This window comes from Talpa europaea (genome assembly GCF_964194135.1).
Source record: "Talpa europaea genome assembly, chromosome: 1".
NCBI classification, from domain to species: domain Eukaryota; kingdom Metazoa; phylum Chordata; class Mammalia; order Eulipotyphla; family Talpidae; genus Talpa; species Talpa europaea.
The window spans coordinates 5,424,838-5,450,397 of NC_140073.1; the positions used below are offsets into that span (position 1 = coordinate 5,424,838).

The following is a 25,560-nucleotide window of genomic DNA, read 5'->3' on the forward strand; positions in this document are numbered from 1 at the left end:
AAAAAACAAACAAACACCACCACTGTGATCTTGTTTTCACAACTTTACTTCTTTTTTTTTTAATAGTAAGACCTAGAAAGAAGGCACAACTTTACTTCTGACTCCCTGTATATAGATTAACTTTTATTTATATTTTTAAAAGATCTATCTATCTATTTATACAAGCACTGGGTACAGTCAGAAGTGCGGGAGGGTGAGAGAATTCACCAGAGCCAGAGCCGGGAGCAGAGCAGGCAGAAGGACCAAAGTACACTGCTGAGGGGAGTAGCGGGCGGGCGGCAGGAGAGGTCTGCGCGCCATGCGGGACCCTCCTCCTGTGGCTGGGGAGCAGCCGGGGATCGAACCGGCGCCGCAGAGGCCGCGCGCAGCTTTGCAACCCAGCGCTCAACCGCTGGGCCACCAGGGAGGCCCAGATTAACTTTTAATGACACCATATAGGGATTCTTCCGATTACCTTATTTTCTAACTTGGTTTTTCTATATTAAGCATTTATCACAAAACAAAAACTCTACTAAGTGTTCAACTTAGTTTTTATTATTAAATTATGAACACTTTCACATAGCAGCAAGAATCTCAACCTTGACAGCAAATTGATAGTAACTAGAATAATGCAGTGAGGTTGATTAGTAGCAACAATTGGACCTGGGAAAAAACCTATGCCCATGTGCAAAACAAGACAAGTACAGGATGCCAACTTCAGTACTTTCAGTGAAAAAAAAAAAACCCAAATCCTAATCAAAAGGGACACAGTAACATGTCACTATATATAGCTGTTACTAATAAAATAAATAAATGATATATTAAAACATGAAAGGTGTTAATGTTAAGTGAAGGAAGTTATGTAATAATGACAAATAAAGGTTTAAAACTACAAAATAGTATCACACACACACTTAAAATAAACTTGGAAGGATGTATCAGGTCCATGATGGTGGTTAGCCCTGGGAAGAGGGAGAAAGGAGATGAGGTGGTAACCAAAGGGTGCAAATATGACCACTAATGTTAACATTTAATAGAAGTTAACTCTACATATAAAAACAAGAATTTGTCTTTTTGTACTTTTCTATTATTTTTCTACTTCTTTTTTTTTTTTTTTTAATAGAGGCATGCTTTATTTATTTGTTTTGCTGGTTTGTTTGTTTTGTTTATACATGCACTGGGTACAGTCAGAAGTGCGGGAGGGAGGGTGAGAGAATTCACCAGAGCCAGAGCGGGGAGCAGAGCAGGCAGAAGGACCGAAGTACACTGCTGAGGGGAGCAGCGGGCGGCAGGAGAGGTCTGCACGCCATGTGGGACCCTCCTCTGGTGGCCGGGGAGCAGCCGGGGATCGAACCGGCGCCGCAGAGGCCGCGCGCAGTTTCGCAACCCAGCGCTCAACCGCTGCGCCACCGGGGAGGCCCTATTTTTCCACTTTCTTAAAAAAAAGAAACCTGTAACAACTTCAATGGCTGCATAATATTCAATTGCATGGATATGCCATAACATACTCAACCATCTCTAAATGTTTAGACACTAAGATACCTGCTGCTGCCATGAACAGTGCTACAAAGAACAACTTTGTAGTTGCTTTTACATATATTTTATTCCTTAAAATAAACTCCTAGAAACAAAATTGCTAGGTCAATCCTAGATCTTTGTTACACACTGCCTACTGCCTTCCAGAAAATAACTGTCACCAAACTATATTAACTGACTATTTTTTTTGCATTTTTGCTAATCAGGATATGGCAACTCAAAAAAACTATCTCATCTGGGGCCTCCCTCGTGATGCAAGGGGTTAAGCACCGCACTATGAAGCAATCAGCAGCCTCTGCAGCACAAGTTCAATCCCCAGCTGGCCAGGGTGCAACCCACATGGCGCAGCAGACCTCGCCTGACTCGATCGCCCAAAGCTCCCTTCAGGAGTGTACTTCGGTCAGTCTGCCTGTTCTGCTCCCCACTCTATCTCTGGGGAATCGTCTCATCCCCCACCCCGCCACCCAGCACCTCTGGCCTGTACCCCAGCTCTTGTATGCATAAATAAATAAATCTTAAAAAAAAAAAAACCAAAGAAGGAAAAAACTATGCTAATCTAATTAGGTCTATGAGGCAGGAATCTAATTTCTTCCCACATGATTAGTCATATCATAGATCATACTGTAATCACGGAATGACTGACTACATTATCATTTTAAAGGGAATGAAAGTTAGGCTTTATTAGAAACCTGTACACAATATACCATAAGGTAGCAAAAAAAAAAAAATGCCATTTTTGTTTCTTTTGCCTATTCTTTTCAACTTTACAGAGAACATTACAGAAATGATATATTTTAGAAAGGAAGTCTAAGAACTACAGACTGATTTATTTTACCAAGTAGCTTATACTTTAAAAGATTTTTTTCAAAAAGTAAGATAATTTAAAAAGATTTCCAATTTTGAATCCTGCAAAAGATTTTTAGGTTGTTGGTTTAATTACACTGGTCATCCTTAATTATCTTAAGATATCTACTAATAATGGAATCCAGCTAGTAACAAATGTCCCAAATATCCATAGACCTTTTTTATCTCTCACCCTAGATTAAATAACTTAGTTGAGAGTTACTAATAATTAGTATTTACACAGTACTCTATTCACTACATCACTGTAAATGGGCACAACAATGATCATTACCGTATCAACGAAGAAAGCGACTGAACCAGTCAGGCTAGTTGTCTAAGGTCACAATAAAGCAGGAATTTGCCAGTATTAGACTCGAGTTCTTGTAGTTTAATTCCTATATGCTTCATCACTCAAGAGAACTACCTGTAATTATGACAACAACTCAGAAAGAAACTGAGATAGCACCAGAAGAGAATCACCTATTGAAATAACACTAAAGATAGTTTACTTCAACATCCTCACTTCACAGATGAGGAAACTGAGGTCCCCAGAGGTTATGTAACTTAATTATATGTAGTCCACTTCCAAGCACAGTAAAGTAACAATCAGAATTTAGCATGCCTTAATCCAAGTTCAACAATATTCAATTACTGGAGTGTAACAGCTATTCTTAACTACCATTTCAAATTTCTGAGTTTATAAAGAAGTCTCAGTGTTTTCACTGATAATTACTAACCCAATTAACAAATAATTATCCAATACCTACTATAATCCAGGTCCTACAGTTGGTGCTAAATTAGTAGTTTTTGTGTGCTAAGCGATGCATTAACCTGGCATTTTCATATTTAATCCTCACAACACTAAAGGTAAGCACAATTATAATCTCTATTTTAAAGATTAAAATTTGGATAGATGGGCCTCCCTGGTGGCACAAGGGGTTGAGCACCATACTGTGGCTGTAGTCTGCGGCCTCTGCAGCAGGAGTTTGATCCCTGGCCGGCCAGAGAGAAACCTACATGGCGAGGCGGACCTCTCCTGTCTCGCCTGCTGCTCCCCTCAGCAGTATATTTCAGTCGGCCTGCCTGTTCTGTTCCCCACTCTGTCTCTGGTGAATCCTCTCACCTCCCTGCATCTCCGGCCTCTACCCCAACTCTTGAATGCATAAATAAATAAATCCCCCCCCCCTTTTTAAAGATCCATCCATTTATGCATACGAGAACTGGGGCACAGGCCAGAGGTGCGGACGGTGAGAGAACTCACCAGAGACAGCGGGGAACAGAACAGGCAGATCGACTGAAATACACTGCTGAGGGGTGCAGTGAGCGAGTCAGGAGAGGTCTGCTGCGCCATGGGGGCTGCTCCCTGGCCTCTAGGGGATCCCCTCTAGGGGATCGAACTCGTGCTAGAGTGGCCACGGACCACCTCACAGGTTGTGTCTTAACCCCTTGCGCCACCAGGGAGGCCCCATAAATAAATAAATCTTAAAAAATTTTTTTAGAAAGATAAGGTATTTCCCTTGGTCTTCAGTAAGGAAACACCTTTACACAAAGACAATGGTGCCATGGCATGTGCTACCACATGGCCAAGGGCCTCAACTAAGGGCCAAGTATGTGAGCAAGCTGAGGCGCAGCTGCAGCTGTGGGCACCCCAGCAAGCCCACCAAGTGTGTGTAGGACAAGATCCCAGAGGCTGTGGCTTAGCACCTTATGAAAAGCAAGCCGAGAGCAGCTGAGCAAAGGTCTGGCTTCCCCAAGGAGAGAGGGAGAGAGGAAGATGATGTTAAGAACTAAGCCCCCCTCTACAATCTGTGCATAGTAAGAACTTGACGGAAAATAGTAAATGGTACATTCCCACTTATAAATTTATCTGAATAAAATAATCATTTTAAATAGTTTAACGCCATGCATGATTTCATTTGAAAAAGAGATCTTTTGTGAAACAAAATTTGGAAAATCCTAGATCCCTACATAGCCTCTAACATCTCCCATGTAGTAAGTGCAGATTTTGGTATTAGAGGTTGGGGATCCCTCTGGAAGAGCTTTAAATATCCTTTTTTTCTTACATTTTCTAAGACCCCAGAATAGATAGCATTTGAAGTAATTTAATTGAAGGTCAATAGTTAGGAAAGTAATTATTAAAATAAATCCAGGGGATGAGCCTCTAGTACTACCTAGTAATGAATTTTAGCCTGAAGAATACTGAGCGGTCCGAAGTAGAAGGCATGAATTCTCCAAAGTATTACTCACAAAATTGTACTGCAGTATAAGTTACCTGCTTTCAGAGCACAAAATCTCTGTGGGATAAGATCATTTAATTAAAAGTTTCATTTACTGTCTGTTCCAGCAGGAATTCCTTTATCTTTGATTGCTAAATAGATTTTTATAAGGCCCATATCCAAAAATCCAAGGACTAAGCAGTGTTTGTTTTATAGAGATTTAAAAATAAGCTTTGTAAATGAAAGCCTGATGATGTTCTTAAAAGCAGCAATCAATCTAGGAGAACCTTGAAATATAATGGGAGCATAAACATTTTCTGGGGAGAATATTGATTTTAACCAAAGGTCTAGTGTTTTGGAAATACTGCTATAAGAAAACCAACTAAGCAACCATTTAAAAAAACCTACCTTTCCCCATTATACAGTGTTTTTATTCCAGTTATAATTTTATTGCTATAAATCAGTGACTAAGAAAAATAAAACTCAGATATATAATCAATCACAGCAGAATTAACCACATGCAGTACTTCTAATGTAAATGGTTACCTGAGAAGTCTGTCAGAAGTCTTGCAAGGACATGCTTGTTTACCAGTTCACTCCTGCTAAGGCTGGAAAAAGAATCTACCTTAGAAGGTTCTTTTACAATAATGGGCTTTTTGGAAATCCCAACATCAGATCCAGTCTTTACATCCGTGTGTTCTAGGACATCATTCAATCTCTGTGGCCAAGAGGATTCTGGAGCAAAGGTGAAAGTTGACTTGAGTATATCTTCAGAAGGAGATTCTACATCCTGTGCAGAAGTTGACTTCTCAACCTGCCTTTCACTGAGTTCTTTAAGGGCTTTGATTGTGAGCTGTTCTTGCTCTAAGTCAAGAGATGCCACTGGAGAACCCTGAGTAGGAAAAATATCCAGAAGCTCCTTTCCACTTCTTTCTTTGCTGTGTTCAGTGTATTTGCTTTTTATGTTTTTCATTTCAGAACCACCTTGCTCACTTTCACATAAGACTTTTACAGGAAGAATGGTCTTAAAGTTCACAGTCTTGTCTGATGTTGCTTCAAAGGCATTTTCTTCACCTTTATCTTTTGTCACTTTATTTCTGGTTTCTGTAAAGGCTGCTATCAGGTCCTCTGGGGAAGAATCATCTATATCTTTAACACTTTTTTCATGTAATGACTTTAAATAGGCAGAGGTTGTCACATTTAGGGAGAATTTTGTCTCATTAAAATCATTTGGAGATGCTGCTGAACAAAGTTTTGGGTCATCAGTTGCGACAGGATTTGCAGGAGCAGCTCCACTCACACTACCCGGTTGTTTCACAGCTCCTGATATGGCATTCATATCAGGTACCTGGGAAGGTGCTACCTCACCAACAGGACTTCTTCCAAGAATATCAGACTGAATTTGTCGTAGTTCAGAGTTACTGACTGACCCTTCAAAGTTTTCTAATGTTTTGTTTTCCTTATTACAACTGAGAATTTCTTTGATTTCCCTTTCATCTGTTTTTACAACAGCATTTGGAACAGCAACAGGTTTTTCAGTCTGAATTTTGTGACCTTCAAATGATGTGTCTGCTACGATGTCTTCTATTACCGTGTCATCAGATTCGCCAGAGCTATCCACCTCTGTCACATCTCCCAACATGGAGCTCTGCCAGTGCAATTCACCTTTCAGGTGGTCATCAGGTAAAACCACCTTGACCGCAGCCACTCCAGTACCCAATGACACACATTTCTCAAGTGGAGACCCAGGTAACTCTGAAAGTGGGTCATCTTGTTTCTGAGCCCTGTCTTGCATGCCTTTGGTAATGACTTCCTTTGTGCAATTTGGATAGTCTGCGATAGATTTTTTAATGGCATTTTCTTGTGTGAGAGAAGTATCTGTCCAATCACCTGTTGACTTAGTGATGGGAGTGCTTCCATTAACAGAACATACAGGAATTTTCTGATGAGTCTTAAGATTTACCACCGGAATTTCTGAATCATAGCTACTCATGTCAAGTCCTGTAGTTTTTGTGACGTAGTCAGATTTATCACTCTGCTGTTTAACTTGGGGAACCAAATCCCAAGTCATTATTTCATTAGTAAAGTTATGCATATCATTCACACACCTAGACACCTCTTCCAATGCTGCAGTTGTGTGTGAAAACTGTCTACTGAGCAATGCAGAGGTTGGATAACGCCCTGCCTCTTTACTTCTCAATGGAAATACTTTGTCACTAGACTCCAAAATGTCTGCAGATGATTCTCTATCAGCGTGCATTGCCCAGCTACCAAAATCATTTGTGCTCTCCTTATAGGCGTCTTTAAATTCTTTGTCAAATGCTGCTTTGTCAATAATTACTTCAAATGGTGATTCAGGGGAATCCTTTTCAGTAATACTGCCTCCTGAAACTTCAGACGGGGACAAGGAATATGAACAAATGCCTTCTGCCTTAGATAGTTCAGTCGGTGGTTTCCGGGCTGTTGGCAAAGTGAACTTGTTATCAGCATCCAAGGTAGTTTTATCCTCCCTACTTGGTATTTCTTTTGGGTTCCTGGATTCTTGATCTTTATTTATTTGCTGTTCCATCTGACCAACTTCCTTTGAGAGAAAAGTAGTATGATCTGGGAAACTGGCTGGAATGGAAGGAAGTTTACAGTGAACTCCTGCAGCAATAAACTGGGGAGTCGGCTATGCTTTTACTGCTCTCCTGAAGCTTTTCCATCTTTTTCACATCTAGCAGAGCCAGGCAGTCTTTTTTCCCTTTGGTACGGTGGGCTGACTGCCTAACACTTTGCTTTTTTTCTCCATGTAGTATTCTAAGGTTAGTGTTATGTATTTCAGAGGATGAAAAAGAGAGGAAATCATAATTTCTGAAGGTGGTTCATCAGAGCAAAAAGAGCTCAATCTCCTCTATCGTTCAAATTTGAAAGAAAAAATTTGTTTACCAGTACAATTACACATTAGCTAATCAGGCCAAGCAGCATGCTTTTTATTTTTTAAATTACACATATACATACACACATACACATAGGATGTGTACACACACACACAAATGTAATACTATGATCAACAGTTATCCTTCAAGACATGCATAAAATTGCCAACAGTGAAACAGAAAAGCCTTATCATGCTACAAATTGCAAGTGACAAAAATTTTTCATGACAAGTGCTTTTCAGCCTACTTTTTCCATTGTAAAGGTAAAACATAAAAAAGAGTAATGCTATTGAGAAATCTGGGGAACCTCCCCACGCCCCGCCCAGAGCTATTCAATAGAAACACTAACCCATCTAAAACAAACAACTTGATATTATGAAGCACTGATATACTTTTATCTGTAAGATGAACAATTTAGAACACACTGCTTCTATAAATCCACTTTTTTTTTTTTTTTAATTTTCTAGAGGCATGTCTTGTCTTATTTATTTATTTATTTATTATTTGTTTGTTTGGTTTATACATGCACTGGGTACAGTCAGAAGCGCGGGAGGGTGAGAGAATCACCAGAGCCAGAGCGGGGAGCAGAGCAGGCAGAAGGACCGAAGTACACTGCTGAGGGGAGCAGCGGGCGGCAGGAGAGGTCTGCGCGCCATGTGGGACCCTCCTCTGGTGGCCGGGGAGCAGCCGGGGATCGAACCGGCGCCGCAGAGGCCGCGGGCAGCTTCGCAACCCAGCGCTCAACCGCTGCGCCACCGGGGAGGCCCTATAAATCCACTTTTATAGTCTGACAATCTGAGAGGGAAAAATGTGACCTGATTTTCAGGTGACACAGTGGACCCCTCCTACTCCTGAAAGTAAGGTTAGAATTATTCTACCCACAGGGAGGATCTGTCCCAGGTACAGATGGCCTCAATGTTCTAAACTAAAGGACACTTGAAAAGGCTGCCCTACTCAACATCTGTACCAATTTGCCAAATTAACTAAAACTGACCCATGCAAATACAGTGCTTTGGTTAAGACACAGTTAACTTCAAAAATTGTTTTTAAGCCCCCCCCCCCCCCCCCGGTGGCAGGGAGAAACCCACATGGTGCAGCAGACCTCTCTCCTGTCTCACCTGCTACTCACCTCAGCAGTGTATTCCTGTCAATCTGCCTGTTCTGTCCCCAAACTGTCTCTGGTGAATCCTCTCACCCGACACATCTCTGGCCTGTACCCCAGTTCTTGTATGCATAAATAAATCTTCAAAAAAAATCGTTTTTAAAATAGAAAGCATCCTTCTAGAAGTAACATATTAAGTAATTTAAAGAGCTTTACTCTATTTCAAGACTTTGGGTGATGTAACTTCTGAATCATTTATTATAAATCAAATGACTATGACATTCCAAGAACTATGCTAGGTTCTATGTGAGTCAACATTTAAGAGAGCCCAAGAAATAAAAACATTGAGTCAAGACTGAAAGATGAAAGAATTTTTCCTGCACAAAATGTTTCAGTAAATGATCTTTATCATCATCAAGGTCAAATGTATATTTTAGTTCAACATACAACTAGCTGAACATTCTAGCACAAAAAAATAGCTTTGATGCAACCTTTTACAGTCACTTTCAAACTTCAGCCCAATGACCAGAATTTCATGGGCGTTATCGCTGACTGACTGACTCAGACCTTCCTAAGGAGGATGGAGCTCGGCTATTTGCATTACAAGTTTCCCAGGTAATGAATCTGGTTTGAGACCTCAGCTTTACTGCATGCTATGTTTTAGCTGCACTTTAAAACTCTAGTCCTGTAAAAATCCTACAGAACAGGCTCCTCACCATAGATCATCTTTGCCCAGGAGCACAACTTATAGGGCAAGGGCGGTCCCTTCTGCCTACTGAATAGTAATTTGAAAGTATAGTAACAAAATTTATTGGGACAAGGAAAAAGTTCTACTTGACTAAAGACTCTGTTGTGGAAACTGAAGAATCTTCCCTCTTCGATGCCCAGAGTATTTCATCTCAAAGAACAAGGTAGGAAGTTAAAAAATGATGTGACAAACACCACCACCACCACCTTTCAAGTGAATTCTGTGTATGTATCAAGTAAATACATATGAATTGGAAAAAAAAACTATGTTGTTTTTCCTACAAATTAACTTTTCTATTTTGTTTTGCATTCTTTTAGAAAAAGATTTAGTATTTTTTTACTCTAGTGTTTAATTACTGGAAACACAATGTGACCTAGAAAAAAATCAGTAATGAATGCTTTATTCGATATCAGAGGTCTTTCTAAAAAGAGTGAAAAGCTTGAAATGTGAGTTACCATTTGGTTACCCTCCCCCCTGGACATTAATTACTTTTAATTGAAAGGATACCTGTAACATGGAAAAACCACACACAGCAGCAAAGAAAGAGTGCCAGCCTGCAGTAGCCACTAGGTTACTTTTTCCAGAGACATACTGTGCATATTCATACAAGAAGGCTTGAAATATTCAGGTATAGGTTTTCCTACACTTGAATTTTCTCATGTTCACAAAACAAGAAGGAAAGACAAATTATCGTGCAAAACAGTATCAGCAACTTTCAGCCACAGCATCAAAATAGGAAGTTAGCCAGCAGACACTTTGCAGCCAAGCTAATCCTAAACAGAAAGTCTCTTTTGTACAAAGAAAAATGTTTTGCTTTTGTTAAAAAAAAGGCTGTAACTGGCAAATTACTTCTCAATGCGTGCCCCAAAGTTCAGTGTTTAACTTCCTATTCCAGATGCCTAGTGCATTACTCAAATTGAATGCAACTGTTCACTACAGCTAATGTGTTTCCAACCCTGCACGGTGGATGGAGTCTCTCTTCCCAGTATTATTTTTACCTACTTTTCTTCCAATGTTTTCTAAAGAAAATAAAATTTTTCAGCGTCCATTCTTATCAACAATTTCAAAAGTAGAAATCATATTTCAGTTTGATTTTGTGTCTGATGGAGCAAGCACATCCCTCAGGTGATACTCAATTACATCACCAATAGCGAGAAAATGGTTAAAATTATAATTTGTTCTTTTGCTCTCATGTTTTTAACATTAAATCCTCTAAATGACATCTCTAAAACACTCTAAACACTAAAAGCAACTAATACACAGCATCATCTTTATTGTAGGTAATGGTTGTGAGAGCACAGACTTTGGAGTCATAGGTCTGTCACTTGGTATATGACTTTGAGCAAATTATCTCACTACTTAAACCCCAGTCGCCTCAAATAGTAAAAGAGTTAGTGTTTTTACTGCATAAATTGGTAGGGATTAAATGAGGTGATTCACATCAGGCATTGAGCACAGAAAAAGCTCAGTAAAAATTAGTCACACACTACATCCTTATCTCTGTTTCTATCTTTATTTCACAGTATAGGAAAACATTAAAATTTTTTCTTTTTTGAAATGCTTAGGGATTAGGCTGAAATTTAATTCTGCTTTATGAGAAAAAAGGGACGTAATAAGTAAAAGACTGTAAGGACCTACTGAGGAATACAAATTTATGAAGGAACTGATATCCCATTAATATTCTCATCATAAATCTATCCACTAGTTTTCAAAAAGCTCAACTTTTTAGTTTAAGTAGCTGTATATTTCAAAGTAGTAAAATTCAATAAAAAGTACAAAATTTACATGTGAAAAAGTTAACTGCCCTTTCTTTACTCAGGCCAAATAAATGACAGTTTTTGTCATATACATCTTGAAACCCAGTAATGATATATACTTCAGGGCTAAAATGTATCATTCTCAAATATGAAAACGTCCTATTGTTGCTATATATTGCTTAATGGGGTTTAAGTATATAAAAATAAGGCACAATTCTCCAAGGCTAAATGGTTAATGGACACACGCCAGAGACAGATCCCTTAGTTGGGTTAGTGCCAGTTATGAACTCAAGGCAGCAGTCACTCTGAAAGGCCTGTTTCGGATAGACTAGTCCCAGCCATTCCAGAGATTTAGAGCCAGTTACCCAAATACATCAACATTTTCCTCCTCCCTTATTTTTATTAAGGTAGATTAGAAGCTACCAGTCTTAGCTAGCCTAGAACACATCTAATCATCTGCCAAGGTGTTCTGTCAAACCACCCCGCAAGCTGACATTTAGACCTGCCAATGAAGCAGGGTTACTTTTCCATTATTATTTTTTTAAAGATTTATTTTATTTATTTAAGCATACAAGAACTGGGGTGCAGGCTGGTGCAGGGTGAGAGGATTCACCAGAGACAGAGTGGGGAGCAAAAGAGGCAGATTCACTGAAATAAACTGCTGAGGGGAGCAGTGGGCGAGCCAGGAGAGGTCTGCTGTGCCATGTGGGTCAGCTCCGTGGCAGGGGATGGAATTTGTACCACAGAGGCTGCAGATAGTTTCATAATGCTGTGTTTAACCCCTTGTGCCACCAGGGAGGCCCCCTACTTAATTTTTAATTACAAAAGTTCTTTTTATTTACCTCCATTCTATTAAGTATATGTGTAATTTTACTAATGGGGGTAAAATAATTTTTAAAAGTATGACAATTATCTTCTCAACATTTTATACATCAGGCATATTGTGCCTGGGTCACACTCTTACACTATTTAGCACATCAATATCTTCTCTCTGTATGAAAAAGTGACTTGAAATTATAACTATGAAGAGTGTATTTTAAAAGATCTGAAATAGTTACAATTAAGAAAATAAAATTATTTGTTCTACCTACATTTTTACCAGTTTATCTTCCAGTGTAGAATAAATTTACCTAATTTATTAAATTTCTCATGCAGAAAAATAAAATTCGTAACAGTATAACTCTAGTTGATTTCTAGATATCAAGAATCACTTCCTGTGTTCGAGTTACTTTTTAACTTCACAAAATATCTATCTTTTAATGTAAACAAATCAATTTCAAAGGCTCTAAGCTTACCAAGACCCCAGAGTCACACCATGAGGCATATCTTAAAGGGACTGAGGTGCTGATGTTATCTGACTGAATTAAAAGCAACAAATTATATATCATATTTCTCATAAAGATTACACCCCTGCAAAAATTATACTACATTCCCTTTATCCCATTATGTTTTTTTTCTTATAAGGTCAAAGTCTTTCTAATAAACCAGCACCAAGACTATGCATGTAGAAAATTCCAGCTGGGACAATAAGCTTTGCACAGGGTACTTAGACCTATCTAGTCAGTATAATTGCCTTTTATCCCCTTCTTTAAAAAAGGGGTTTTCACTGACCTATATGTGAGGTCGAGCACAACAGACAAATGAAGCAGCACTTTATTAGTGCAACGCAATGAAGCATGCAGGGCTCTCTCTTCTAGACGGCAGTGTTCTTCTCACAAACTATAGCTTCACACTGATTCCCTTCCTCACTGGTTGGCAGATTTAAAAAAAAAAAAAAAAAAAAAAAAAAGACAAAACAAAAAACCCCAACAAAGCCACAGCTTAATCTCCAGGAAAACAAGACTTGCTTGCCAAAATGTCAACTGACTGTTTAATGTCCTAGGCAATTTGGAACTAGTCTAGCTCTTGGGACAAATTTCAGATAAGCTGACACTAAAGTATCCAAGTTGGTCTTTTAGTAGCTCAGAAGGAACCACACTTCTAGACTGTTTTCCCAAACCTTTTACCTCTCCAAGCCAGTTACATAATCTGCAAATAAACTAAATGCATTCTGGGGTGGGCTGTTTTCGGAGTCATAAGCCTATCTACTCCAAATTCTGTGGGCAGGTTTTTAATTTGTAAGAAATACTCAAAATTCCACCTAAACTGTATGTTATGTTGCAGGATCCACCAAGCCTATTTTGTTAACCATTACAGGTGATCCCTGGAACACTGCTAAATATTAAGTACTGGCTTATAATTAGTTTTTATTTTAAGGGATTTGTGGGGCCATAAAAAAACTTGTGCCTCATATCCCCAGTTACAGCCTCTTTCTCAACATTTTTCTTTCACTAATGCACAAAAAAATGACAGACTTGCCTTGTGAGGTCGAAAATAGAGATACAGGCTGAGAGGAAGAGGAAGAAACAAAGGAATCTGAAAGAAAATATACAGTGTGAGAATTTGACAACCTCTCACAGGAATCTTTCCTTTCTTTTTCTTTCTTTTTTTTTTTTGGTCAAGCATCATAATTTCATTAGGTTTAAGCAAAAAGGGAAAAATCAAATCATTATTTCCAATTACTATTTTCACTCACCTGGCGGCAAACTTTATTTCATTTACGAGATGCATTTCTAAAATTTAATCAATTTTTTTTTTTTTTGGTTAAATACTCTCGAACCTTCAATGAAAGAAAAGAGGAACCCCTAGCATTTTTAAAACAAATATCATTTCAAGAACAGATGATGCTCCCCTGCAACTTTGTGGAAAAGGGAAAATAGACATCTAATTGATAACTCATTTTTAACCATTTTCAACTATATTTTAAGGAGTTGGACATTAATGTGACCATTTAAAAACATACAATTGGCAAATATGCAAAGCTGACTCTGAACACTTTAAAAACAAACCACAAACTTCTGGTAAATTAGGACTACGTGAGAAATCTTTCATCTTCTAAAGTTAAATGCCTCTAAATTTGGCTATATCAAAATTTAAATGCACATACTCTCCCCACCCCCTGCATATAACCTCTAATTCAGCATTCCTGCCTACAAATTTATCCTACAGATGTATTTGCAAACATATACTCAGACACGTATCTGAGGTTATTCATAAGAGCACTGACTATTAAATACTAGAAATAATCATGGACTACTTGTTGCTATGAAAAAGGAGATACAACTATATAAATTGATACAGTTGATATATTAAATTTGAAAAGCAAAGTACATACAATATGCCTGCAACAAAAGGAACTCATAAAAGGGATTTCTAGGTCTGTATTCCACTACAATCTTTGGTCCTTAAAAATAAAGAAATCAAACAAACCCACAATTTTAATTACCTATTCAATAAAGATGGAAAAAATAAAAAAAGCATGTAAAGAGCAAAGCTGTTCAAAAGCAGCCCTCACTATACTGGTCCTTACTTAATTCCTTTTCCACCTAGCAATTATAAAGTTATTTCACAAATACTAGAAATAGACTTAAATAATGCCACCGTCAACAGTGCTCCAGGATGTTTTTCCCTTTTTGAAAAAGTTGTTTTTTCTCACTATATCGTTATACGATTTACATCTTTTATATGTTAGCGCTGGCGAGAACTGCCAGTGTATTCTGGAATAGAAGTAGTGAGAATGGACTTCCTAGTCTCTCCCAAAGCAATATCTATTTCATGATTAAGGATTTCTTTCTTTTCTTTTTAAACTTTTTAGAATATCTTTAGATTTACAGAAAAAGCACAGCGTTGCTTTATATCCAGCACCGAATTTCTCCGATTGTTAATCTGGTACATTAGTATAGTGGTCCATTTGTCATACTAATGAACCAATAATAGGTCATCATTAACTAAACCCCGTATTTCATTCACTCAGATTTCACAAGTTTTCTCCTAATGCCCCTTTTCTGTTCCAAAATCCCATTCAGGATACCACATGTTAATCTACCATAATGTCTCCTTGGCCTCTTTAGGACTATGACAATTTCTCAGACTTACCTTGCTTTTTAAAAAAATATGACTGAGGTACAGGTTCACACCTCCGCAAAGGTATGTTTATCACACCACACCCATCACCAAAGCGCCAATGATCCTCCCTGTTGTCCACTGATAACTAACCCTTTGCTCCCACCCTTTCTGGCAGCCTCCATTCTGCAGAAGGATTTCAAGGGTTTGCTTTGTTTTTGTTTGTTCCTAGGCTTTTTTTTTTTTTTTAAACATTCTCTATGTGAGTGAAATCATCCAGTATTTGTCTTACTCCTGACTTATTTTGCTTAGCATAATCCCCTATGGCTCATCCACATTGCCACAGTGGCAAGACTTCATTTAGTTTTCCTAATAGTTGTGTAGTATTTCAGTGTGTGTAGACATCACATCCTCTGTCAGTTGGGCACTTAGGTTGCGTCCACAATTTAAATATTATACATAAACTGCAATGAACATCAGAGTCATATATTCCTTGAAATAAATGTTAAGTAGATATTTAGGTGAGGGATTCTCCAGTAGATATTCTTCCAGTAGATCTCTAGGTGAGGGACTGCTGAATCAAATAGCAGATCTATTTTAAATGTTTTGAGAAACCTCCATGCTGTTTCCATGGAGGCTAAGCTAGTCCACATTCCCACCAACAATATAGGAGGGTTCCTCTTTCTCCATACCCTCAGCAACTCTTGTTTCTGGTCTTTTAGATGAGAGCCATTCTCACAGTGTATCTCATAGCAGTTTTCATTTGCATTTCCCTGATAATAAGACGTGCCGAGTTTTTGATGTTCTTGGTAGTTTGGGGGAATACTGGACATTCATCATCTCCCTGAATTTGGGTTTGTCTGAAGTCTTTCACACGGTTAAGAAGGGTTTTGAGTTTTGAGGAAGAATACCTCTTAGGTAAAGGGTCATCCTCGTTGGATCACATTAAGGGTACAAACTATGACTATGACTTACCACTGAAGTTAAGCTTGATCCCATGGCTAAGATACAGTTAGTCAGGTTTTTCTACAACAGTATATACCCCCACCCTTCCATACTGTTCTCTTTGGAAGCAAGTCACTAAGTACTCCCCACATGTAAGGAATGGGGAGAGTCTATGTAAACTGGTAGGCTGATTTTTATTTTTATTTATTTTATTACAAAGATAGACCAAATAGTAATGTTTTGGTCCTCTGGAACAACTAAATGTAGATAAAATCTACTATCTAGTTAAATTCAATTTATATACCCCTAGAAATAAATTCCAAAATGATTAGAAGCACTTTAGAATTAAGGACCACCTCACATATCGCTGTATCTTTCATAAGACAGAATATGACAGCCAGCATATAAAAGAAGACCTGGAATGAAGGCCTGAATACTACGGAAGCTTAATATATGTTTAGTGAAAATTGAACTAAAGATTTTTAAATTATTTCAAAAATAAACTGTATTAGTCCCAGTAATGGACTTTCGTCCTACCAATGTAGTTCCCTTTACTATAAACTAAGATAGTGTTCATTATCAAGATGCCCCTCTACAGTCACGACACTACAAAGAGGGAAAGCTCTCTGGGCACATTATGGAGTAAATGTATATGCAATCTAAGGAGAAGATCAAGCAAAATTTTTGTTGCAAAAGTAACAAAATTAGAGAGACAGAAACAAAATTAATGGTATAAATAGGAAATTTGTTACAAATATTTTAATAATCCAACTTCTAAAATAGCACTGAATTTACTTTTAGAAATAAATGTTCTATCCTTCTCCAAATAATGTTCAAGACATATCTAATTAAGACCTTAGATTTTGGTAGGAATAAAATGGAAATTAAATTTTTTGTAAAATATTTTAAAATTCTGACATAGTAGACTAGCCTTCCATTGAGTCCTTATTGGAAGTACGTTTCTAATACACCAAGATGTAGCATTCAAGTGGCTATATAGTGAAAGACACTTTTCTGGACAAAAGCCATTAATGGGAAATATCATGAGTCTAAAAGTAAAGACACTAGTAAAACAATCCTATCTTAAGTGTTAAATATATATTACAGATTTAGTTTTATGAACTTATATGAAAACACTCTCCTCAGAACCTAAATGGATATATCAATTTCCACAGGATTGCATCTCTGCAAAGCTTGTAATTCAATTTTCTAAAACTAAATTTTCTTTTTTTATAAATGTCATATTTTTTACAGTTTCTTTCAAACAGGTTCTAATTAAGTTCACTAATTGCAGTTAGTTGATATGTCTTTTAATATATTTTCTTTTTTTTTTGTGTATCTCTTTTTTTTTTCTTATAAATTTTATTGTTATATTTCCCATACAATTGCAGCCCCCCATTCTGACCCCAATCCCTCCCCTCCAGCCCCCGCCCCCCTAAAAGTGTCTCTGGTTCATAGTTTTTTGTTGATTTTGATTTTCACTTTCTTATAGTTATTCATTTTCCTGGTCCCTTATTTAAGTTTTCTAGATTCCTGCTATGAGTGAGACCATCCGGTATTTTTCTTTTTCTTTTTGGCTTATTTCGCTGAGCATGATCCCTTCCAGCGCCATCCATGTTGCAGCAAATTGCATGTGTTTATCTTTTTTGAATGCTGAGTAATATTCCATGGTATATATGTACCACATCTTCTTGATCCAGTCATCTATTTTTGGGCATTTGGGTTGTTTCCAAAGCTTAGCTATTGTAAACAGTGCTGCTATAAACATAGGGGTGCAGGTGTTCTTTGGAATTGATGTTTCTGTGTCCTTTGGGTAAATACCTAGGAGTGGAATTGCTGGATCATATGGAAGCTCTTTGTTTAGTAGGTCCAGAAATCTCCACACAGCTTTCCACAGTGGTTGGACCAGTTTGTACTCCCACCAACAGTGCAGAAGAGTTCCTTTTTCTCCACACCCTCGCCAACATTTGTTGTTGCTAGTTTTTTTAATATGTGCCATTCTCACTGGTGTAAGATGGTATCTCATGGTAGTTTTGATTAAAACTAAATTTTCTTAACTCGAAATTTATGTATGGATTTTATAGCAGTTCATGTATCCTGTGAAAGTTTACAAAATATTTACATGCATGCTTTTCTGCAAAGAGTTTCTACATCCATTCTTTTAGTCCATAAATATTTACTGGACACCACCTGTTATGAGCCAAGGGTGTTTTAGGTGCTGAACAAAAATATAAGGTCTCTGCTCTCAAAAATTTCTAAAGGTCTGCTGTGTGCCAGGTACTATTCAGGCATTAGAGACAGAACAGTGAGTAAAGCAGTAAAAATCTCCACTCTGACAGGAATTATATTCTAGTGCAGAAGAAACAAATGAAATCATATATGTAAGATTATAATAAGCGGATAAAAAAATAAAGCGGGGGGAGCCTGTAAGATACCACTTTCTTGCGTTACTTAGATAAAGTGACTAGGCCAAGATCTAAAGGAGGTAAAAGAGTAAAAATAGCTGCAAGGCTATACAGGGAAGAACATTCTAAGCAGTGAACAGCAGATAAGACTCTGAGATGGAGGGGTATGCCTGGTGTTAAGAACTGGCAAGGAGAAGACCAAGAGGAAGGCTGCGGTCAGATATCCTAAGGCATTCGAAGCCCTTTAGGGACTTTGGCATTTACTCTGAAAGGGATTAGAAACCACTGAAGCATTTGCTCATGAGTGACATGCTCTAACTTACGTTCTTCACAGGCTTCCAACTGCTGGTATGTGGAGAAAAGACTGAAGAGAGGCAAGAAAGGAAGACTAGAGATCAGTTAAAGGCAACTGCAATAACCCAAAACTATGACAGTAATAGCCTGGACCAAGCCAGCAGCAATGGAGAAAATTGGCCAGACACTGGATATATTCTGAAGGTAGAATCAATAGGATTTGTGGATGGTTGTGTGAAGGAAAGGGTCGAGAATGATTCCATACTTTATTTGAGCAAAAGATGGACAGAATGGTCATTCATTGAATGAGTAATACGGAGAACAGATTTAAGGTGAACAATCTGGGATTTAAGTGTATGCATTGTAAAACTGAGATGCTATTAGACATGGAGGTTGAAGACAAAGATTTAGAAATACAAATTGATAGATGGTATTTCAAACCACAAGCTGGGTATCATAAATGACACCAATGATATAGAAAAGTTCTGAGAAGTGAAACTGGGTGTACTCTAAATTTGAAAAGTTGGAAAGATGAAAAATAAGCAGTAATGTGAAATTCCAAGAATACGGAACTCCCTGATGTCAGAAAGTAAATCAGTGGTTGCTGAGAGAGGGAAGGAGTAGTGAGGAGTGCTAACAGGTATGGGATTCTTTTGCAGTGGGCAGGGTAATAAAAATATTCTTCAATATATAGTGATGATGGCTTACAACCTTGTATATAACCTAAAAACCACTTTAAAAAGGTTTTGTTACGTGAATTATATCTCAGAAAAAAAAAAACTTGCAAAAGAGATAGAGGAAGAGCAGTTGGTGAGAGTGCAGTGTCACAGAAGACAAATTTTAAAAGATTTTCCAAGGAGACTGAAGAGATCAATTTTACATAAGTCGTTAAGAGGGCATTTAAGATAAAGACTGACACAGAAACATTAATTCAAAAGGGCACCTGCACCCCTATGTTTATAGCAGTACTATTTACAATAGGTAAGCTATGGAAATAACCCAAATGCCCAAAATAGATGACTGGATGAAGAAGATGTGGTAAATGGAATGGAATATTATTCAGCAATCAAAAAAGATAAACTCATGCAATTTGCAGCAACATGGATGGAGCCAGATGGGATCATGCTCAGTGAAATAGGCCAGAAAGAAAAAGAAAAATACCCGATGGTCTCACTCATAGCAGGAATTTAGAAGACCTAAATAAGGGACCAGGAAAAAAACTAATTATAATAAAGTAAAAATAAAAATCAACAAACAACTATAAACCAGAGACAAACAGGGGCAGGGGTGGGGGGGACCGGGCACCAGATTAGGGTCAAAATAAGGGTGGGGGGGAATTGTATGGGGACTAAAACCAAGATGAAAATGCATACATTGTGCAAAAATGAAAAATAATGTAAAAAATATATAAAATAAATAAAAAGATACTATATATAAAAAAGATAAAAGACTGAGACGCAACAATGGATTTAACAATGTGGAAAGAACTGGTAAACTTCACAAGAGAAATTTCTATGAAACAATGGAACACGAGGGCACCTGGCTTAGAAACCATGGGATCAGAAATGAAGGTTGTTAATTTAAACCGATAACTGAATTCAAGAGGGTGACTGAACTACTTACACATTGTTTCCAATTTTAAAGAGAGGCAATGTGTATATTTGAGAGAAGAAGGAATTGAGCCTTCAGTCTTAGTTTCATCGTTATACTCAACTTCACAGCCACAAACCTTTGGGCATATCTCCTAATATCTGAGTTTAATTCTTCATCTGTAAAATGAGATTTTACATAAGCATAATACAAGTCTATCTCCCACTGAAATACAGCCTCTCAAGGGATGGTCTGTAATTTATTTACTTTTCTATCTTCCACAGCACCTAACAAAGAGGTTTAATGTATACTCAAACATTTGTTGAATTAAGTTTATGTATGGGCACAATTTAAACTATGAAACAATATACAAATGTAACATAGAAATCAAACATTTCTACCTTATGTGTAAAATGAAGACAATGCTCACCTCTGAAATGTTTTCAGGTAGCAGGACAAAAGGGTTCTGTATTAATTTAGTAAGAAAAAATGTTTCCAAAATACCCTTCAATCTATGCTCAAAGGCGAGTTCCCAATGAGGAATATGTCAAAAAACTCACAAGTCCTCTCCTGGTTAGGTTATGATGATGTGCTTACAGGGAGAAATAAATCAGTTGTCTGAAGAAAACAAATAAGAACTCTCATAAGAGCAGGCTACCTGCTAACAATTACCCACCCCCCTCCAAAAAAAAAAAAAAAAAAAAAGAAAAGAAAAAAAAAAGAAATGCAAATCCTATACAGTATTTAAAGGAATTCTCTCTGAAATTGCAATATCCCAGAGTAACATTTCTTACATAGGTCACAGATATGTAGTAAAGCCTTCAATGATGCAATCACCAGCAACACTGATTATAGCTAAACTTACTTAGCATATACACCTTTTTCAAAACACTTGTTACATACTCAACAATAAGGTACAATGAACAGAATTGAAGGTAAGTCAGTTTCCTGAGCAACTTCTAAATGAGTTAATTATATGAACATAACATCAACTTGGTAATTTTATCCAAAAAGTTTTACTATGAAATTAATGTCAATTAAAGTGTAAGGTTAGGAAGCAATACTAAATTCACCATTTGCAATAAAGTTGAGCACAAACTCTAAGTACATACAACAAATACATATAATCATTTATTTGGAGACTTTATAATTCTGCTCATAATTACAAAAGTGCTAATTCTAAAATTATGACTAATGAGAAGTGCCTTTCTGCAGAAAAAACTCCTGGCTCAAACAAAACTGAAAACTTTAACTTTCCCTTTTCCCTTCAATGACATGTCACCAATTCCTCCACTACCAAACTTCATTTTATGAGTGCAGGATTTAATAGTGACTCCTATATCAGGATATATAATTCTCCCATTGCAGAATACAATAATTTTATAATCAGTTTTATTTTTGTTTTCAAACAATCTCTAAAATAATAAAAGCACGGATGCTCTTAGCAGCAACTTTATAAACAATCCTCTCTAGATTTCAATTTAGGATTAAGCTATGCCTATTAAATATATATAGACTGGTTTGCTTAATCAGAATGGTTAAATCATTTGTGAATTTGATTCTGAAAGAAAACACCATTGAAAAGAACCTTTTATTCCTGAGAAATAAAAACCATCCAAGTCATGAGGTATTTGTAGTCCATACTGACATGATCCTTCCTGCTGTCTCCTGTCTCTTGCTTCCACTGATAGGAACTTCATAATGTATTATAACTATCTTTATTATGGTTAGAATGCTGCAGAAATAATTAAGCATATTGACGTTATGCCAAACCACCTGAAAAACATCTTGGCTCTCCTCCTTCCCCCACCTCTTCAACAAACTTGCTGAATGAAAGGGGTGGCAGCATTAATTAAGACTTAATGTGAGTGGTCAAAAGCTGAAACACTGCCTCACGTTTAGAATGAAAAATGCACAGGTTCTTTATTAAGAGGAAGGTTGTGATTCTCATTTGTAATTCAATTGCTATTTTGTATGTAAGTGGAAAACCTTATACCTTGCAAATACAGATATCAAATAGTAGGATTTAAAGGCCAAAAGCAAATTTAGTCTAAGTGAGGCTCAGGATTTGTATCAAGTCATGAAAGTATTGAGGGAGAGTCAGTCTCTCAGCTCAAGCCTGTGTGTTTATCACCATGTTAATTTCACATGACCATGATAACTTAACCTCACTACAGTATACAGATAACATCAGTGGTCAGGTGGTCAGAGTCTTTTTTAGGGGTTAAGACTGAAAGTACAAATTATATACTCACATTTGATTGACGTTAAGAGTCTGAACATGACACCATAAAAAGCACATGGTACTAACTTTCATGAGTAAGAAAAGAAGTATTTAGAGCAAAAGCTTAAAGAAATTGGCCAAGCTGTTTGCTCTGAGCTAATTTCCATGAACAGATACCTGACATGTGGCTTTATTTTGGCATCATGATTTTCACAGCAATCATAAAGAACATCTCTAGCAAAGTCACTGAATTTCAAAGTCTTATCAACAGTTAAGTATTAACACTTTTAAAGTTCAGACAAGAGGCATCCATCTATTCCTGAAGTCTAATAAAAGGCAACATTCCTCCTAGAAAGAACACTAAATATTTAACTCAATTTCACCTCAGCCTCTAATTTCTGTCTTTGAAACTACATCAGAGACAGAAATCTAGGCAATCTAGGGACCAATCCTGGCTCCTGATCTTCTCCAAGCATTCCACATTGCTGGCTGCATTAGTACCTCAGGTACTGGACCTTCATTCTCTAACTTCATGCAGGAACCACTATTTGTGAAATTTATGTGGATAGGTCAGTGAAGACATACTTGATTGCTGCCTGGTACCAAGGAACCATTTACTCTCCTTTTATTTTTAGAAAGTTTCTAAAACTAAGAGTTACTTGATGAAAGAACATGAAGGTGAAGGTTGGCAAAAATCGAAGTATATTTTTTTAGTAGCCATTGTAAATGAGTAACTTTTGGAATAACCACGACAACAACAAAAACCACTCCACCTTATTTTCATGATGTAGAACCTGGGACTCAATAAAAATACCTCTCCAGTATTTATTAACACATATTGCAATAGATAAGCATTCAAGATACAGTATCTATCAGTTGTATAAAAAATTTAAATAAAAAACACACAAAGGTATGTACAACAAACAGTAAGCAATGACAGTATATTGAAACCAAAACATCAAGTTGCTAAGTTATAGGGAAGCTGCAGTTCATCTGGATGTTTGCCCAGAAAACAAAAATTTGGAGCAGAATTGCTAGTAGTTTAAAGGGAACAGGATTCTAAATTTGTTGCCTCATTCCTTAATCTGGACAGCTAATCTTGACCTTGCAGAAGCTTCCTCTGATAGTCTCCTGAAATGACATTAACCACACTGGGAAATCCAACAGGGTTACACCAAGGCTCTTATATGGAAATCCACGATTAGAAAAAGACGTCGAGATACCTAAAGATCAGAAATGTTATGTTCTTAGCACCATAAACCCAAGATTCTGGCAAAGGAGACAATAATGACACATTCAAAAAAAATCTCTCAAAACCTCTTAATGGAACTAAAAAGAGAGCAAAATCCTATGTATTCTCCCGAGCTTCTAGTTCTTCCTATGAGAAAACGCATTTATTTTTTTCCTTCAAAGACAGTTCCTTTAAGAACCACCACCTGCTCATGGTGCATTTTTTTCTCTTCAAGAAGGCATCTGCACTGCAGATCTCTGCGCGAGGGGCGCTTGCCAGCCAGCTCCCACCAGCAGGCAGACGCGCATACAATGGAAACTAAAAGCGGCCTGCAGCTTCCCTCCTAGTCTTTCAGAGAGGGGAGGAGAAAGGGGGTTCAAGCAGCCACTGCTTTGTCTGAATGTTCTTCCCCCTCCCCCCTTTCTGCGGTAAACCCCCCCTTTTGTTACTCAGCGATCAATAACAGCCCTCAGAAAGCATGAAATCCAAATATGCTGCCGGCTTGGCAGGGTTCTCCCGATCACCTTCTAGAACACAGGCGACCGCCTGCAGGCCCCCACCCCCACGCCGCGCCAGGCTGTGTTGCAGTTGCAGCCACGGATCCATCTTGGCCCACCGCGGCTCCCTCCCCAGCCTCCCGAGCCTTTCTCGTCACGCCTCGGGGAGAGCGGGCACGGGAGCGTCTAGCCACAGAGAAATCGAAGGCCGGGAACGGTAAAATACAGGGCTCGAATGTTCCATCCCACCGGCTCATCCTTCCCGAGAGCAAACCCTCCCTCCCCGGCCTCGGGAGGCTCCTGGACGACACTGTCAACACCTGTCCGCGGCCCCGCGCCCCGCAATCCACCTGCTCCGGCCCCTCCGTCCTCCACCCGCTCACCCCGGGTGCGCGGACGGCCCCCCCCACGGGCGCCGGCCCCCCACCTGCCCGTCTGGGCGTTAACGCCCACTCTGCAGACCAGCTCCCCGCCCCCAACCTGTTTGCCTCACACCCCGTTATTTCCTCACCGGTGGCGCGACCTCGCGCTCCCCTCCCCCCGGCCACTCACCAGACGCCTCCCCGGGGCCCCGCTCCAGCCGGCGCGGGACGCGCCCTTCCCGAGCCCCCCTCCCGCGGCGGGGACCCCGCGAGCCTCACCCGCACAGGAGGAGCCGCAGCTCTTCGCCCCCAGGGCGGGGCAGGCTCCCGGGCTCCCGCCGCCGCCGGGCGCGGAGGGCTCGGCCCCGGAGGACGACGAGGAGACGGACGGGGACTGGGTGGCCGCCGACGGCTCCGCCATGGCTGCGCGAGCAGGGACGGGAGCGGGGTGAAGAGAGGCGCGGGGCGGGAGAGAGGGGGGGGAGCGAGAAGAACCGGGCGCGGGCTCTGCGAGGTCGCTTCACACCTCCGGCTCCGAAGACGGCTCCGTCAGACTGACTGACTCAGCCGAGCGCGGCGCGAGGGCGGGAGCGCGGGCGCGCAGGCGCACTGGGGGCCCGCGAGCGCGCGGCGGGGGCGGGCGGCGGCCGCGTCGAGGCTCCGGCGACCACGGCGCAGGCGCAGGCGCTGGCCCCCGGCGCGGCCGCAGGAAGGAGGCGCGGCCGGTCTCGCGCGGCGCCCGCGCTCCTCGGGGAGCCGGACGCGGGGGCGTGACCGGGCGCCAGGCCCCGCCCGCCGCTGCGGCCGAACCCCGAGGGCCCGGGGCCCGGCGTTTCTTGGTACCTCTCAGTGAGCGTTTGGGGGTCGTGGGTAGATTGCGTAACTCAGCCGCAGGGCGCTGCTTTTTCCCTCCCATGAGCTGGAGGGTATCTGTTGCACAAATGCCAGAGCCGGTGTCTTTTGTCTGAGGC

The 25,560-nt window shown here is 39.4% G+C and overlaps 1 protein-coding gene across 4 annotated transcripts in view; it reads right to left on the reverse strand.

Moving 5' to 3' along the window:
* The window catches only part of RTN3 (reticulon 3), a 45,456-nt gene extending 20,359 nt beyond the window's left edge, over window positions 1-25,097 (reverse strand). For 2 of the 4 annotated variants that reach the window (XM_084230380.1, XM_084230379.1), the window contains exon 1: window positions 24,869-25,097. In XM_084230380.1, coding sequence (XP_084086506.1) covers window positions 24,869-25,010 — 142 coding nt within the window. In that variant the 5' untranslated portion in view covers window positions 25,011-25,097. Of the gene's footprint in view, window positions 1-5,120; window positions 7,191-13,457; window positions 13,515-24,868 lie in introns of all 4 variants that reach the window. The other 2 variants (XM_084230377.1, XM_084230378.1) reach the window with 2 other exon arrangements.
* Between the last annotated feature and the right edge of the window lie 463 nt (window positions 25,098-25,560).